This window comes from Neurospora crassa, linkage group IV, assembly GCF_000182925.2.
Source record: "Neurospora crassa OR74A linkage group IV, whole genome shotgun sequence".
NCBI lineage: Eukaryota > Fungi > Ascomycota > Sordariomycetes > Sordariales > Sordariaceae > Neurospora > Neurospora crassa.
In genome coordinates, this window is record NC_026504.1 from 3157382 (window position 1) to 3174402 (window position 17021).

Genomic DNA, 17021 nt, shown 5'->3' on the forward strand with positions numbered 1-17021 from the left:
GATGGATGCTGATGATGATCTCTTCCTTTCGAAAAGGGAGGGAAGTGACGTCTTCTTATGTATTTCCAAGATGGGTTATTGTTGACGTCTGGTGGATCCTGTCGACGGCAGGCCTAGCTCATACCTAGCAGCGGAGTCCTCGAGCGTGAGATGGCGTGGGGAAGCGGAGACTCCAAGAAGGGCCAAGGCAGGGCAGTGTGCAGATCGGGTTGCGGAGTTTGAACAACGTATCAGATGTAAGACGAGATTGGGAGCACTTTTAGTCGCCAGGGGGGAAGAGATGCTCTGATGTGTTCAGCGATCACCCTTTCTCTGTTGTTGATGGGCACGAGTCAGGTATATGTATGTATCCTTCTCCCCTTCTGTCCCTTTCGCATCAGGGTGTGTAGGTTGGGTAGGTACTGTAGATAGCCAATGTGGAATGCAACACCAGGCTCTCGTTCATATGCAAAAGCAGGCCTGTTAACTTCGGCAAGCCGTAAGATCATTCCTTATGGTGGCATGGAGGGCATCTGAGGGCATCCCATGGTGGGGTGATTCGTTTGATGGGTGGTCTCACCAGCTGTTTATTATTCCCGGTTCACCCTCCATTGTCGTCTCGTTTGCCCAATTCTCTTTGACCACCCACTATCCCCAGGCGTTCACTGGCTAGTGCGCCCTTGTTGCCGTCGTTCGATTGGCCGGGGATTGTGGTCAACTGTGGGGGGACCGCAGCGCCAAGTTCAAGCGCCAAGCCGAGGGTCAACACCCTCGTTACACAAGCCGTATGCCCGGAAGCGGCCGCCAGCTGCACGCACCCCAGACGGCTCCTGCAGAAAGTGCGTGGCCACCACCGCGGCCACTGACGGACTGCCTGTGACACCTGGCTCTCTCGCTGTCAACTGCCATATGTACATCGATCCCTACACTGACACTGAGCCTGGCCCCAATGCGCCCAGTTCTGGACACGATGAAGCCACATTCCAAAACCTGCATGTGTGAGAGAAGGTGCAAGGAACGGATTGGCCCGGCGTCTAGGGAGATCTGTATGGATGGGAAACAAGACTGGGTCGAGAATCGTGCCATCTTAGCACCATCTCAACTAAAACGATCTCGCCGCCCACGATCTCAACACCACCGCGAAATTGGAAAATATTGTCAACAAAGACCCCTTTTTCCGTCTGTCCCCCACTCAGCGCCCAGCGGTTGCGGTGAGGTCTGGCCATACCCACGGCAACTTCGAGACGTTAACCGAACTGAAGCCCGACACAAGCAAGCTCGGCCTCAAACGGAGTCCCGAAGAACCGAGCTGGATAGAGTGGACCTCATGAAACTTCTCCCGTCAAAGTTCTCGTAAAAGCTTAACGGGCTTCCCCAGTTTACTGTCGGTGTTGGATCCCCCCCGATGCCCGTCGTCTGTCTTCGTCATAGCCACGCGATGGGAGGAGGTCATCACTGGCGGTCCTTCGTCATGGTGTTTTGTTGGTTTCCACTTCACCTCTGCTCAAAAATACACTGCCCCTAACAATTTCCTCCTCCGCTGCCAACAACAACCGACGCTAACTGCCAGGCTTTCTTCTGGACCCCCTTCGTCAACAACGTCGTCACCGCCGCCAAGCGGTGATGATGTAAGTCTTGGCTCTGCACCAAAGCCCCAAAGGGTCCATTTTCCTGCCTTTTCAGGGAAATCAGGGTCCCGCACTAGGCCCACCGGACAATTCCCATTTTACAGAGTGACGATGGCGATCGCTTCCATTGACGTTCTTGACGTCTTCTGCTCCCCTTTTCCCGCCTTGCAATGCTCCAAGTCGAGATTCGGAACCGGCCGATTGACAGAACGACAGGTCGCTGCACACAGTACGGAAGTGCTTCGTTCATTGCCATGCTTAAAGCTGCGCATCATGGCATCTGCTGAAGAAAACACGAGGATGCTCACTTACATGCAAGAAACGAGGACGTCAGGCGTCTGCGCGATCATCGGATACGCATCACATGAAGTCGTCCGACATAATTCGGCCTTTCCACCTTGAGAAATTCTGCCATGCCCGCGCCTGCGCGTATCTGCATGGCATGGTATTCTCTCCATTTAGCTCGCACGTGCGCCTCGTACTGCACATCTGATATGGGATTTCCAGGTCGTGATTGGGAACAGCATTACCATGATTGCCATCCTCATCATCAACATCGTCATCGCAATCCTTCAGATCCTCCACTGCAACACCCCTAGGCCCCTTATGTAAGGGTTAGGGTCTAGCACCGCAGATGGTACTCCGGCTTGTCTGGATCGATTCATCACATGTCATAAACTGGACGGATTATTTCACTGGGAAGTCCGCCCTTTCATATTGACCTTCTCGACGAAACGATCGAGGCACAATGTTGAGCGAGCTTGGGTCTCGATCTCGCGACCAACAATCCACACTTCGTGAACAATTTCGGGTAACAACACTCGACGGTTCATGTGAGCACAAAATATGAACTCAATAATTTTAAAGGCCCTCGGCATTAATTAATTACTTGTGGATGTTTGCAGCTGAAGGCCTGAGATTGAGCTTTAGGTTTACTATTGTCCGGATGTGAGCCCAGATCGCTCAGCCTCACTCTCACACAGATTTGGAGTTGGCCAAGGCCACGCTAGGATAGCTTTCAAACGTTTCAAGGATGTGCTTCAGACTTTATAAGGTTTCGAAAAGAAAAAAAAACTATGATACACATACTGATCCTCCAATAAGCGATTCCAAAACCTAGACAAGCCAAACGCTTAACAACTTCAAACATATCGCCGGAGAATACCATCAACAGTTCGAACGCCCGCTTCTACGACCCGGGGCACTCCGTCCCCGTCAGGCATCCGGTGCCTTGTGCCGCGCCGAACCGTAACCAGAACCAGAACCATTTCCCACCTCCGACTTTCAAAATATCCAACCCTCTATCATAACCACCAATATTCATCATAATCATCAAAATCTTACACATTGGATGTCATTAACACTCCCCTTGTCCATCTCGCCAACTAACAACCCCCTCCGATCCTATATCAAGTCCCTGACTTGATTATCGTGCTTAGAGGTAAGCGATTTTCCCGTCACACCGTTCAGGCTGAGCTTAGTAGGTCTCAAGCAGTGGTCGTAGGCGTAGGTGGGACCGGGACAGAAGCCGTAACGGTAGGCTTGGGCGGGGGACCGGTGGGTTTAGGTGGCGGGCTGGGGACTGGAATAGTAGCGGTTGGCTTGGGAGGCGCGGGAGGCGGAGGCGGTGCGCTACCGGTGCCGATAGGCTTGGGTGGTAGGGCCGGAGGAGCGGTACCGATAGGCTTGGCGGGTAGGGGAGGCTGAGGCGGGGCAATCCCGGTACCGAGGGGTAGGGGAGGCCCGGGAGGTTGAGGCGGTGCGATTCCGGTGCCGAGGGGCGGGGGAGGCCCGGGAGGCGGAGGTGGGGCAATTCCGGTGCCGAGGGGAAAGGGAGGCCGGGGAGGCTGAGGCGGGGTACTACCGGGACCGATAGGCCTGGAGGGCAGGGCCGGAGGAGTGGTGCCAGTGGGCTTGCCGCCGACTTGAGGGAAGGGGGCACCGAGGGCGCCTTGGAAGGCGGCAGCCGTGGCGAGGAGGGTGAGGAGGATGCGCGTCATTTTAACGACTCTATATTTTAGGACGACTCTATATCTTGGGGGATTTGGCGTAGGTTGATTTCTTGGTATGTAAATGTGAGATTTGGATGGACTGGTTTGGCTTAACAAACTTAACTCTGCTGACCTCAATTGTTATCGACATTGGGAGGTTCGTGAAGGGGTTGTTATACTCATGGAGGCGAGTCTCCTTTCTGGCCCGCTTGGTAAACTCTAGTGTTTCATACTCAAACGCTCGCCTGTATTCGATAACGGGAAGGTAACATCCGGTATCATCATGGCTGCGACAGCTTGGCTTGCCTACCTGCCGCCTTGGAGTGAGCATCGCCATATTCCTTTCTTGTTGTTGTCTCCCATCGTACTCTCCCGCGATCGTCATTCACGACATCGAATGGCTCAAGCAAGGGGTGTGCATGGAACATGATCAGATGAGGCTAAAGTGATGCCGGCCTCCAGTTAAACTCTATCGAATTCCGGGGTATGTTAGAAGTATGCCTGCTACATGGACCATCTTATTCAATCACCCTAAAGCTAGGTCGGTAGTAATTAATGTAAGACGAGAGATCGACTATCCCGTTGCAATTGGGGTAGTGCGATCGGTCGCATGTATTTCGTGATGCTTATTCAAGCGAACTTTTCGCCGTCTACAGTCACCGGCCGCTCTTCGTTATTGCACTCACTCAACTTCCCATATTACGATCTGATTTTAGATACTTCTTCCCTAATACTTTATTTGAGCCGCGAGCATATTTAGCTCTTCTGTGCAATGGTCTGATGTAACGATAACAGCCGCGATCCGAAATCCTCCTTGACCTCACTCATCTGCACACTAACTTTGAAATAAACTTTAAGCTTCACGAAGAAAGAATCCATCATTCAAGGGTCCCGCAGGCCGGCCATCAAGTCTTGGGTCGCTTTTCATCCATCCATCCATCCAGTGCCGGCAAAATTAAACTTAAACGATGTCCAGTAACATTTCGCTCTTGCCAAGATTTCTTGAAATGTTAGAGTCCAGACCATTGTCACAGTACACTCCGGAGAAACAGGGGGTGCTTGCAACTTTGTAAGGGAGGAGGTATGTAGGAGTAGGCTCGTGTTGACTTGGTATCATGATGTGAGCTTATTTCTTCTCCGGTTACAAAACCTTACATTGGTAATCGGGGACTCTTGGGGCGTTTCATGGTCAAGGTTACGGCAAACACTCACAGTAAGTCTTCAACATTGGAAAGCTGCAAAACGAACGAAAAGAGAAGCGGAGAAAACGTCTCCGCACATCCCGTACTAGGAGGGGGCTTGCGATCTATAAAGAGCTCCGATGTCTAAATGGTTTCGGATGCCCATGTACTATCAATTTTCGTCGCGCCTTACGTTTGAAACGTCTGGATTTGCAAACGTATAAGGTATACAGGTGGCGGAAAGACTGTGATCTGGTAGTGAAAAGGCTTCCAAATGCCCCGAACACGAGACGTTGTTCATTAACATTTTTTTCTCTTTGGTTAAAAGAGAAGTCAAAAAAAGAGTCGAGAGTTCTACGTACAGGTCACTAAAGACTAAGCTGTCAAAAGACCGTTCGCGGGTATGTTTTGAGAAACACCTTGTCCCAGTACGGCCTGTGATAGCTCGCTATCTACTATGTTGATTCATTTGCGGCCCGGTACCCAAAACAAGAAATCCGAAAGCCCACGGACTGCTATGACTCCGTCCCACGAAGGAACATCAAGGGGTTGTGGCTGGGAGAACTACCAAAATGAAACCTATAGCCTAGGTTGAATGGACGTTAGGAAATGGATCAACATATCATAATAAGCTCTTATTGTGACATGGTCCGCTCTCCCACATCCCGAACTTACCTAATCTTTATCTGGTAGCTAAAGCTTTACCGGGAACCCAGAGTGAAGAATGCGACATAATGCCACTAGCATTATGTGCAAGTAAGGCCAAAGAAAAACCAGAATATAAGAGAAGACTTATTGACCTCCCAGGTCCCTCGATCGTCCTCAATAGAACGATAACGTCTCAAGTCGTGCCATGAGTGCTCGAAGAGGTGAGAAACAGGAAAGTATTTGTATATGTACAGAAATACAAACAAAGAGAGTACGAGAACGCCGGATATGTGCAATGGGAAATGCGCAGTCCACATCAGTCGATATCGATCAAGAATGACCGGAAATTCGTGCCCAAAACCCACAGAGTGTCGACTGCCATCCACTACTCATTTTTCTGGGTAGCAAAGATGAAATGAATGAGTGCTCCACGCTCAATTGCAGTGTGACCACCAGTCACTGAGCTTGACACAGCTATACGGAGCCCGGCAGGAGGTCAGGCCCTTATAGCCATTTCCGCCGCACTGTCCCCACTGGTTGACCAGCCCAGCAGCCGGAGTAGGCGCAGAAATAGCTGTCGTACTTTCAGCCCACAGTGTCGTAGTCGACGTGCTCTTAGCAGTCGCCGCGGGGCCGTTGACCGTGGCTGTAGCCCAGATCGTAACCGTAACCCAGGTAGTGGCAGTTTGCACTACGGGCGTGGAAGAAGTCGTGGTGGAACCAGGCAATGAGGTAGTTTCAATCGTCGGGGTTATACCGACACCGCTTCCGCCGGTTGAGCCAAGGGCCGAGGCAACGCTGTCGAGGAAGCCGGCGTTGGCCCAGACTTGGCTCATGTCCCACATCATGACGCCGCCAAAGCTTGAGAATGTTTGGGCGTACTTGATTACGTTGGCCAGCTGGCTTCCAGCAATGTACCCGGTGCCTGCAGCTGACGAGCTGCCCGGGACTCCCAGGAGGATCTTCACATCTTTGTTTTTGCTGACGGTCTTAGCCCAGTTGTCCCAAGTGCCAAAGTTGAAGTTGTTCTGACTAGGGGAGCCAAATTGGAAGGTGTGTACACCACAGTAGTTGTTATAGAACTGGACAGAGACAAAATCGAATGCCACAGATTGCAGAAGGTCGTTGTTAGCGCGATCTGGGAAAGGGCATTGTGGTGCTGAGCTCAAGAGGAATTTCTTGCCGGAAGTGGCAGCGGCGGAGTCCATGAGTGAGCGCAGACGAGTGGCAAAGGGGACCATGTTCTGGGCGACGGCTTCGAAATCGAAATCGAAACCGTCGATAACAGCAGTGCCAAAGGGGCGCTTGTCTGAATTGGAGACTGGGCCAAACATGGCCCAAAGGCGGTCGGCCCAGCTGATTGCCTCGGCCGGGGAGCTGAAGCCGCCCTCAGAGTAAGTAGCGCCGCCAATGGAAAGAAGAATGGACTTTCCGAGGGACTGGCAGGTCTTGATATCCTCCCTGTGTCCTCGAACTGGTGGTTAGAAGTTTGGTGTCCCTGTGAGGGGGAAGTGAGTTGAAAGAGTAAGGAACTTACTCAATCTGGGTGCATTTGATCAGTTTGGTGCCAGGGAAGATGCTACAATCGTCTCCAGCATTCGAAAAATTCATCTCAGTGTCCCTAATCACATTGAGAAATGCCAGAGGAATAGTGTTGACGTTTGTGTCTATTTGGCTCAGTGTTAGATCAGTGACAGGAAGGCGGTCTGGCCCAATCTTGAACCAAAAGTGAAGGTGAGGTGATAGGTACGTACTGCGGCAGTAGTAGGCAAGGCGCTGCTGACCACCGACTTGGTTCGCAGAGTTCTGTCCTGTGTCGAGAGAGTCGAGCCCCGAGGTCAGTTCCCTCAACCTTTGGATGACATTCGACGAAGTGCGCGCCATGTCGGCTGGAAGAAGCTGCTTACCCCAGTAGATGGCAATATTTCCGGTCGCAGTCGACGAGAAGCCCCCAAGTGCTCCAGGCAAGGAGTTGGCGAGCGCTAAAAGCGCAACGAGCATCGAAGACGAGTACATCTTGGAGGAAAGAGTGGACTAGCGCTGAAGAGACTACCAAGGACGTGTAGTGGGATAGAGGTTTGTGGTGGGGAGAGAAAGTGACTTGGTGGTGATGAAGGGCGAAGAAGAGAGACTGTACCCAAGCAACGATGGGCAGAAGAAGGAGGAGGTGGGCAACCGCCAGTGAAGGGAAGAAGCGTTTTGGAAAAAAAAAAAAAAGCGGGCGAGGGAGGCAGAATCTTGCGGCTCCCCAGCAACAGTTCTCAAAATCAGGAGGTACGGAAGGTACGACTTGGGATGAAATACCAAAAGGTGAAGCCACAGCCTGGGGTTTGATCCTGTCAAGGAAGGTGCGGTGACGGCAGGTCATTCGAGATATAAACTCCACTCCTGCTTGTCCTTCAGTCTTGGGTATTCAGGGTCCGTACAGTAGCATCTCTGATTCACGCGGATTGAGTTGACTTCGAGTTTGCTTCGAACTTCTAGTTCCTTCACCCCTCTTCAAGTCTCGATCCCACGTTGTTCTTGCCACGACGTGATACCCGTGATGCTGGCACGTAGCACATTCTAACACGCGCTCTTCCCCTCGATGGAATGGAAATGAAATGGAAGACAAACATCGAAGGGAAGCTGGCTGGGAAAGCTCGCTCTGGACAAGAGCGGATGGAATGAATGAACTGATTTCGATGGAATGTTGGAGCGCGTGCCTATAATATATCAAGATCGCAACAGCCAGTGCCCAAAATAAGTCGGTCTGGAACCATTCAGGCCATGTGCCTTTTGATTCGGTCTCACTATGTATGTTAATGAGCTGAGCTTTTCTTGACATGCCCCATTCAAAACCCTCCAAGTCAAGCGTGTATATTTCAGTTGATGTCACAAGTAGGCCGCCTGTGGGATCTGGATCTGACTTCGTGAGAGAGACCAAAAAGGTGGCAAGACTTTTGGGCCATGTTTAGACGGCCTGACACTGAGTGTCTAGTGTAGCTGTCTCGATAAACCCAATGCGAAGCTTCAGCTCTATCACAACGGCTCTGATCACGGTGGAATCGAGTTCACTCTCCACTCATTGTTTGCACTTCTAGTTTGTTGCACGCTACAGTAGGGTTTTCTGCGGATCTCCTCCACTCCAGCTTTTATCAATTTCCATTCATTACACTGTTTAACACTTGAGTCGAAAGAGGGCAGTGTTGACTGTCACAATGTGTCAATCGGCAAGGAACCAAGTGACCACCCATTTGTTATAGGGCACATGATAGATAGTTGAACAGTCTGGGATAGCGTAACAGTTGTATTTGAAGTAAAGCAAAACATGTGCCACGCTTCGTGCGCGTCTTGAAGTTGTAGTGACACCATGCAAAGCTGTGAACCCCTTGCTGAAGGGCTTTCTTTCATCACGGACTCGGCGACCCTCAGCTAGGGTAGATGGTAACATGAAATGTCAATGGGTCGTGATTCTCGGGGAGTCTTGTGCTGGAATAGCACTAGCAATGTCGAGTTTGACGCCTATTGGTAACGTTGCAAGGGTGACTTGTCAACCATCCAGCACTTTATGTTCCCGCGGGAACTACCGTTGTACAGGAATACCAATCGGTAAAAGACGAGATGAAGACTCGGCAAGGGGTCGTGCAAAATGCCTCGAAGGATATGAAGTTGTGATTGCACCTGGCGGTTCGGCTTTGTCGACGTCATGTGTCCGGAGATGTTCTTGCGTAATGGTAGGGCAGGATAGTCTGCCGTTGTCGATGCAATTCTCGGTGAACCTTTCTCCCCTTGCGAGCCAAGCGATTCTGATCTTACAGTGTGGCTTCAAGCTTCCAGATTACCTTAGCCAAGCCTTTTGAAGCCACTCTCATCCCCCTTGCTCATGGTCACTGTAGGTTTTTGTCGGTGGGATCGCTCCTTGCAACAGTCCATCGGTATCCAGGTCTGCTTGAGAACCATTATCCCGATTGCTTCTTGAACTCCGATAATCCTGCGAAATGCAACGTTTGGCACGCGGCCTGTCCACACCAGTATCTCCGTTGTTGTCTTTTCCATCGTCGTACCCAGCACAAGTCTCTGCGCGCTGCGTCCTAGGCCGAACCCTCCTCGACTGCCTTAACTCTTGACTGCTTGATCGCCTCTTGACATCCATTATTGACCATGGCGAATCTTTGACACGAACTTCGCTCGGTATCGATGGCTTTCCTACTTCGTCCTCCTTTTCCGCAGAGATGTCGTACAGCCCAGCCCCATGAATCCCACCCCACTTGTTTGTACAATCATGGCTCTCCTCCCCGCCTGTTAATATATCCATGTTGAGCGGGTGCATTTGCCCGCCAGATGGCTTGATGTGAAATTGGTGCTTCGACCGCCGCCATTCGCGGTTGAAAATGTAGTCGTGCGGGCTGCCGGTCGCTTCGAGATCGGGGCGCCAGCCATCAAATGTAGTGAGACTGTGGCAGTCAATCGACAGAGAAAAGGAGTTGTGTCGACGGTTCGATTGCTTGAGGATCTTGCCGAGGAATTCGGCAATATTCATCTCGATGTAAAGTTTGGCCATGTAAGTTAGGGGATGGACTTGTACGTAAAGAGCGTCGTTGCGGAGAGACATGAGAGCGATGATCAGGACCTAAGTTGAAGTGCGCTAGTTAGCTCGAGCATCATATGTACGTGAACAAAGCAATGATGCCTACATCAAGCGAAAGTGAAATAAAGACCATAAACAGATTAAATCTGTATACGAGTCTGTATTTTGTCAACCCGTTGGCGACTAGTTTCGACTTGATAAGCCACATAAAGTAGTAATTGAGGCCACCGTCAACGGCCATGAATAGGAACTTCTCAACCCGGTCCCAGACCTCGTTGACGTGGATCCACGTCTCGCTCACCTGGAGGCGGGCAGGGATCCAGACAATGAACACGCTGACATTGATGACGCCGATGGCCAGGAAAATGTAGACCTTGAGCTTCCTGGCCTTCTCAGGGTTGTAGAGGATTAGGGAAATCCTGTTTGTAAGAATTTGCATAAGGCATTGAGTCTGGAACATAAGGCGATGGTCAGCACATGTTTGTTTGTGAAATAGAGTAATGGTTTGGGAACCAATGCGTACCTTAATGGTCCAGGCAATGACTGACATGTGAAGTAGTGGCGATTAGTACGTCAACGCTTGCCTCTAGCACCAATGATTTGTTGAGGATGTGACTTACTCAACGTCAAGAAGTACCAAAAGCTGTATGGTATCATCCCAAGTCAGCAAAGCTCCTAATTGCATGAACAAAAAACCAGGTCGAGAAAAACTTGGGTGGCGAAGTAATTGAATGTACCTTGGCTGAATGACACCTCTTAGAAAAAGCCAGCTGATGACCGCAACACCAAGACATGAAGCCCACTCTACCCAAATCATGATGATATATGGATTCCAGAAGTGGCAGCGTCGAAAGCTTCGGAGTGTCTGCTTTACTCCCTTGGCGAGTACACAGATAGCAAGGGCCAGAGTGAAGCCCCATAAGAACGTCGCCAAGATGAGGTCGCTTTCCGTTGGCTCATACAGTTTGTACCACGGCGGGATCAGGAATCCGACCATTTTGGTACGTCGTATATGCCCTTTTTTCGTTGTTGTTGTCGTTGTAATTTTGATCCATGTCAAGTAAAAGGGTCAACCAAGCTGCGAAGAAAGCGGAAGGGCTGAAGATCATAAACAACCTGGTGCTGAGATCGTGTACCCACCAGACCGGGTAGACTATTGATCTCGCTTGCGTTACCCTCGTCGGCTTTGTCCCCATGGGGTGAGATTGGCCGATGCATTCAACATGGGATAGAGGCTGAAAGATGCAACGAACCATCGAGAGGGAAATAAGATCTAGACAGGCATAAATTAACACCAGGATGCTACATGACGCTACATTGAATAACCAATTGTCCGCCAACAGGGGACTCCGACAACAACGAGGAGAAAGGGATCATAAGCACTAGCCCATGTGAGCTGTGCGGACGGATAAGCTGTTCCTGAGCCGGGCAAAGCAACCGAGAAAAAGAAAACATGCATGTCTCCTCCGAGTATCGCTAATGGCTCACCGCAACACTCTGTCAAGGCGCTGAAGATAGCCGTGTGAAGACGGCGCCAGGGTTCAACCTCTGCGTACAAGGAGAGGTAAACCGACTTCGAGCCTCTTACGTCTGATGTAGCAATTACTGTGGTGTCTCGGTATATTGATGAAACTCCAGTCGGGCCTGGAACTGAAATGAACTCTAGAACAGATCCGTGCCCGGGGCCGGGTGCTCCCGCCGTCACTGATGAGCTTGAGGATCCTTGGGTCGACTGTAGGTGGTCGGCTGTCGTTGTCACGAGACAAGACAAGTTGGCGGCGCAAGAGGAAAGCTTGAATAGAAGGAGGTCTCATGCCGTTTCATGCTGTGAACTCGCGGAGGTGAGATGAGGTTACATCGCAACGATTTTTGGGGAGCATTGAAGTGAATGATGAGCGGCGCCATGCCGGATGCCTCTGTCGTGTGAAATGGTCTTTTCTCCTTTACGACGTCGACTGCCAGTGAGGTTGTGCCCACTCACTGGAAAAGGAAACTCCCGCGAGAGCGGAGGCGGTTCCTGGTGGCCCTGACCCTGCGTGTCTCCCATCAGTGGGCCCGGGCCACTCTTTAGCGATAGGTGTCCGTACCCGACTGCCCCAGGCAGGCGCCCTATGAAGATAAGGGGGCGTTAGGTGGATTAACAGGAGATACCGGATCCAGGGCCGTTAACCATTAGTCCTCTTAGCTTTGTTAACAGCCCTCCCAATAGGAATCACCTCGTCGCTCCCCGCTCGCGGTAGGTATTGGCCCGGAATCATCCGTCGCATCGCTTCAAGGCACCGGGTGCAGAGGTAAGGTAGCTACCTCTACCTAGCCAATCCCTGCTGCGCTCCAGCAACTTTTGTGAATCCCGTCTGGCTCGACCACGACATTAATCTCTCTCCACCACCGTCACACTGCCGCTGCTGCCATTTTAAAGCAATCTGACAACAAGCAGCCGATTGACCAAGCATTGCACAATCACTAAGTATTCACTAGTGCCACTAACTTTTGTTTCGCTTGATCATCTCGTTGGAGCCTGTTCTCAATCATGGATCAAGAGTCATCATCACAGCATCCAAAGGGGCATCAAAGGACGCGGTCTGCTGTCAAAGGTAAGTAAGTAGGTAGTACGTATCTCAGCTGGTGGGCCGATGGCTCAGACCCCCTCGATCTGACCCTCGCCCATTTGATCGTCAAACGTCACGGTCAGATCTGATCAGGAGCTAAGCCATCATCTCTCGTCTTAGCCACCCGCCCACGCTCATCCACCAAAGGACCTCTTGACGTTGGCGAGTGAGTCCATATGTATGTACCATCCAGTGCTCTGAACGTCGACTGACTGCGGCGCAGCACGCCTCTGGCATCTCATCTCCTGCCCCCTCAAACACAACAGACCGATCAACAAACATCATCGTCACACGCGGAGCAACAACATCAGATGATGATTCCCGGCGGACACGGACACCAAGCCAGGGCTCCGGTCTCCGCCTCCCCGCTTCTCCCCCGTTCCCCAGCAGCCCACTCTCCCGCTCCGCCCCACTCCCGCCGTCAACCGCCACCCTTGTCCCTGTCCCCAGCCGGCCCGAGTCCCCGCATGTCTTTCTCTCCGGGCCCTGGTAGTGGCGCTGCCTCTGGACGCGGCGCTCCACGCCCTCCACCCGACTTCTCCCACCTCCTCCGTCCTGACATCTACCATGAACTGGCTCCCCTCAACGTTCCGCCCCCTTTCCGCCAGTCCGCGAAACAACCTTCGGCCTCTACACCCATCCCCGATCTCCTTGCCGGAGGCCACTTCCGGGCTGCCGCTGTTGCTGCCGCCCAAGCACTCACTGGGGCCAATGGTGCTCCTGCTCCGGACCCGGCCGACCATGCCCTTATTCTTTCTCTGTTTTATGTCCGCTTGGCCTGCCTAACCCTCATTGACGCCACTGCTCTTGCCACTCAAGAGGTCAAAGCTCTAGAGGATCTGAATGCTACCTTTTACGTTGATGAGACTGGCCACAACTTGATCCCTTGGGAGCTACGTATCTTAGCGGTCCGGTTGCAAGCTATTAGCTTCGCCGACCAGCGGCGTGCAGTCATGAGCTACTACGACCTGGCTAGGGAGGCACGCTTGCGCTTGGCCGAGGCGGCAGCCAAGCACGACAACTCGGAAAAGCAACTGTGGAGAGAAAGGCTAAACGATCTGGGCGTTAGGGTTGCCGGCGTCCTGGTCGAAATGGATGACCTTAAGGGGGCAGTTGAACACTTGACCTCGCTGAAGGAAAGTGATAACGGGAGTGGTAAAATGCAGATGGCGAGAGCTCTGTTGTGGTTACATCTGGGAGATGTTGACGCCGCGAGGGGGTGCGTGAAGCCCGCGGAAGGCAGCGAAGGCCCTTCCGATAACATGACGGAGAGGATTATGCATGCCTTGTGCGACATGGCCGATGGAAAGTACTCCGAAGCATTGAATCAGTGGGAAGAGTTGAGCAAGGTTTCAGATGACGAGATGATTGGTGTAAACAGGGGAGTTTGTCTGCTTTACGTTGGAAGGTTGCAAGAGGTAAGTCCTTGCTGTTCGAACCTGAACTACTTATCAAGTTGCTAAACTGAACATGGCGATGTAGGGCAAAGATTTGCTTGAGGGTTTGGTGGACTCCGGTAGGACCTCACATACCCTTCTCTTCAACCTGACGACCATGTACGAGCTTTGCACGGAGAGGTCCCGAACCTTGAAGGTCCAACTGACAGAGAAGGTGGCTGCCTTGGAACCGACATCCTTTGGGTGGGAAAAGACCAATGCCGACTTTAAGCTTTGAATTGACGTATGTTCATGCGTCACATCGCAGTGCCATCAAGGATGCAGAACAGCGGAAGGGGTCCAGCCACAAGAGAGAAGATGATAAAATTAATAACCTGGTAATTGAAGCAGCAAGTCACAGTTCGTTAGATGCGGTATTCCGGATCACATGTCTTTCACACACGAAACCGCACATAATACGCGACGACCAAATCTTACCAAGGTTCACCGAAAACGTACAGTGTCCTCCAACTGATGGTCACTAACCAGGAGCGCATTCAAACCCGCACGCCCATGCGACCTCATCCAAAAACTCCATGCCGAACCGTTAAAAACACCACATCGTGGCTGAAATGCCTCCCTGTCTCCGAGAAAGAAAAAAAAGAAAACAAAGGCCAGTGAAGATCCCCCGTTACAGTTGCGTTGTGCTGGTATATGGCTCATAGCTAGCAATTGGATCCCTCGTTTGCCTGTTGCCAGGAGGGTCGGGGGCCGGCTTCCTCTTTTGAGTGTATTCATCCGGAGCCGCCCAGTTCTCGTCAAGCCGGGGTTTCGAATCTGGTGAGCCAAGGGCAGACACCGGCTGGTTCACAATGTCGTCTACACCTTGGGGATGTTGCTTTTCGACCTGGACATAGTTATGCTTGCCGCCCACGAACCCGAACAGCCCGTTCTTCTGCTGAGGTTGCCCGGCACCATCACTTGCACCGTGATAGACCTCGATGCCTTCGATATTGTAGCTGTTGCCGCCATCCATCAAAGGCATTGACTTCTCTTTGGTAGGACGAGCAACAGGCCGGTTCCTTCTGCGACGCCGCTGGCGGGTCGGATCCTCCATGAGCGAACGGCCGACATACAAGATGCTCGCCAATAGCGAAATGAAGGCACCCACACAAGCAATAATGATAGCGGACATGCCCAGGTTGCTTGTCAAGCCAATAGATCTTGAATAAGTGGCCATGATCGCGTTATGAAACTGGTTGAAGACGATAATCGCCGAGATGGTTGCGCAGATTGCAAAGCACGTCGAAATGACGCTCATGACGCCCGCTCCTCTCGGCGAAAAGCATCCCACAATGGACACCAAGAAGTTGAATATGTTAGAAGCGATAAGACCGCTGGACATGAAGGCGCTAGCTGTCTTGTAGGACTCCGTGGCTTTCAAAAAGGTGCCGTCCACTTTTCCCTGCAACGAAGTGGCCGCGAAATGGAGGACTTTCGGAATGTCGAAATAGTAGCCAACGTACGAGCTCATGCACGAGGTAGTCCCATTGCCGCGCCCACAAGCTGTGAGTAAGCCAACGGTGTATCTGCTGGCGACGCCAAGTGATTGGGCAGTGAAGTTCGGTCCAGTGTAATCCGTGCTGGAGACCATCGAGGTATCATTCGAAATACTCGATTCCCCAAGCTTCGGGGGAATTGACATCGACGACACATCGACCTAGAACATAGCGGTCAGTTGTCGTCGACTTCCCCAACGGATGATGCATCAACACTTACTTCCAGAAAGTAGACGCCATTCAGCCACGTGCTATGCTGACCGAATAGGGCCGTACTAATGAGGACGAACGCAAGAAATGACAGCAAGCCGGGAGCCAGCGTCCAAAAGAGGTTCCGCGTCATTTCTGCACGACAATTTTCCACCAACAATCTGCGAAAATTAACCTGAGAGTGACGAAGGTAGGCAAGCACTAAGCGCAAGCGATTACTTTTCACCTTGCGCAAAAGACGGGAGGACATATGGGAGGTTATACCCAACAGGACCAATCTCCAGTTCTTGAGACGAACGACAACCTTAGACCTAGGGTGGAGCTGGATGGTACCGTGTCATGTTGGTATTTGCGGAATACGGACAGCAGATAAGTGCGCCAAGAGCATCACCAGCCTCTCAAAACGTACAGTGGGATCCGCTTGAGGCTCAAGCAAATCTTGTGACTCCTCAGTGGAGAGCTATCTTTAGGCGGTCTGCGATTCTCGAAGGATGCTAAAAGATGCTCACCGTTGGGAAGAAAGACTCTTGGCCGTGGCGCGGATGCGGTGCTGGTGGATATGTAGCGTGAGAGGGGAAGGCAATGCGCCTCTATAATAAGAGCCATTGAACAACAACCGACAACAACCCTCCCCTGGAGAGACACTTCAACATCGCTCCAACAGGTCCACGTTGCGGGCCTAGTGAACGCTTGTTTTGTGGGGCACTCCAGCTACAGAGCTACAGTTCAATACTGGTTTGTTCGTTAGCTCAAGACCTCGGATCAACTTCCGTGGGCGTCTTTATACCTAACTAAATCGCTTCGTTTCATGCTTAAAGCGTGATCTGACGCTGAATAGGATATTTCTGATATGATATGTTACAACAAGTTGTATCAACGTCTTTGTAGTCCGTACTAAGCCATTCAATTTGGCTTAGTAAAGTTTGGGCCCATTCTGGATAGATCTCGCCCAGGAACTATACGAGGAGCATCAAGCTACTAAACAAACCAGCATTGGATTATACAAGCTCACCTCCCCAGTTAAAGTTCTATCAAGATGATCCGCTTGGCTACCGATCCCAGTTTCTCCACCTCATGTGTCAAGAATTTCAATATAGCGATATTTGGGTTTGCCCAGCTTACCCTTTGTTAGGTGATAGGTTATGCATTTTTCTTCTCGCGCCTTGGAACAAAACATAAAATCAGGTCAGGGCCTTGAGTGGAAAACAATTCGTGATTCCCATCCTTAGTTTCGACTGGTCGGTAGAGGTATTCCCTGAAACCATGAAAT

General features: G+C 51.5%; 5 protein-coding genes across 6 annotated transcripts; 1 reads left to right on the top strand and 4 right to left on the bottom strand.

The window, feature by feature from the left end:
* Positions 1-3094: 3094 nt before the first annotated feature.
* NCU04501 (hypothetical protein) lies at positions 3095-3607 on the bottom strand (the record flags this gene model as incomplete). The annotated part of the gene is made up of 1 exon (XM_951977.1): positions 3095-3607. One exon carries the CDS (start codon positions 3605-3607, stop codon positions 3095-3097), a length of 513 nt encoding a protein of 170 aa, XP_957070.1.
* A 1556-nt stretch (positions 3608-5163) lies between these two features.
* gh18-1 (glycosylhydrolase family 18-1) lies at positions 5164-7311 on the bottom strand (the record flags this gene model as incomplete). Its single annotated transcript, XM_951976.2, has 3 exons — positions 5164-6888; positions 6965-7094; positions 7182-7311. The coding sequence occupies 3 exons, from the start codon at positions 7309-7311 to the stop codon at positions 5862-5864; spliced, it is 1287 nt and encodes a 428-aa protein (XP_957069.2). The 3' UTR covers positions 5164-5861.
* Positions 7312-8713: 1402 nt separating this feature from the next.
* On the bottom strand, positions 8714-11207 carry NCU04499 (hypothetical protein). Its single transcript, XM_951975.2, has 5 exons — positions 10735-11207; positions 10618-10640; positions 10521-10540; positions 10104-10448; positions 8714-10039 (listed from the first exon to the last, which is right to left on the bottom strand). Exons 1-5 carry the CDS (start codon positions 10992-10994, stop codon positions 9278-9280), a joined length of 1410 nt encoding a protein of 469 aa, XP_957068.2. The 5' UTR covers positions 10995-11207; the 3' UTR covers positions 8714-9277.
* A 1184-nt stretch (positions 11208-12391) lies between these two features.
* On the top strand, positions 12392-15685 carry NCU04498. Of its 2 annotated transcripts, none has more exons than XM_011395807.1 (4): positions 12392-12606; positions 12708-12772; positions 12830-14024; positions 14089-15685. In XM_011395807.1, exons 3-4 carry the CDS (start codon positions 12918-12920, stop codon positions 14278-14280), a joined length of 1299 nt encoding a protein of 432 aa, XP_011394109.1. In that variant the 5' UTR covers positions 12392-12606; positions 12708-12772; positions 12830-12917; the 3' UTR covers positions 14281-15685. The 2 variants fall into 2 exon arrangements, with proteins under 2 accessions (XP_011394109.1, XP_011394108.1); XM_011395806.1 differs by having other exon boundaries at positions 12392-12591; positions 12727-12772; positions 14089-15186.
* NCU04497 (hypothetical protein) lies at positions 14342-16172 on the bottom strand. The gene is made up of 2 exons (XM_951973.2): positions 15762-16172; positions 14342-15702 (listed from the first exon to the last, which is right to left on the bottom strand). Exons 1-2 carry the CDS (start codon positions 15999-16001, stop codon positions 14674-14676), a joined length of 1269 nt encoding a protein of 422 aa, XP_957066.2. The 5' UTR covers positions 16002-16172; the 3' UTR covers positions 14342-14673.
* Between the last annotated feature and the right edge of the window lie 849 nt (positions 16173-17021).

Bases quoted from the DNA above. Each gene is read 5' to 3' on its own strand.
- NCU04499 (XM_951975.2), bottom strand. From the start codon at position 10,994: ATGGTCGGATTCCTGATCCCGCCGTGGTACAAACTGTATGAGCCAACG. The intron at 10,641-10,734 runs GTACATTCAATT...GATACCATACAG, and splicing joins AGAGGTGTCATTCAGCCAAG to CTTTTGGTACTTCTTGACGT. The intron at 10,449-10,520 runs GTACGCATTGGT...CTTATGTTCCAG, and splicing joins TCATTGCCTGGACCATTAAG to ACTCAATGCCTTATGCAAAT.
- NCU04498 (XM_011395806.1), top strand. From the start codon at position 12,528: ATGGATCAAGAGTCATCATCACAGCATCCAAAGGGGCATCAAAGGACG. The intron at 12,592-12,726 runs GTAAGTAAGTAG...CTCTCGTCTTAG, and splicing joins GACGCGGTCTGCTGTCAAAG to CCACCCGCCCACGCTCATCC. The intron at 14,025-14,088 runs GTAAGTCCTTGC...ATGGCGATGTAG, and splicing joins ACGTTGGAAGGTTGCAAGAG to GGCAAAGATTTGCTTGAGGG.
- NCU04497 (XM_951973.2), bottom strand. From the start codon at position 16,001: ATGTCCTCCCGTCTTTTGCGCAAGGTGAAAAGTAATCGCTTGCGCTTA. The intron at 15,703-15,761 runs GTAAGTGTTGAT...GCTATGTTCTAG, and splicing joins ATGGCGTCTACTTTCTGGAA to GTCGATGTGTCGTCGATGTC.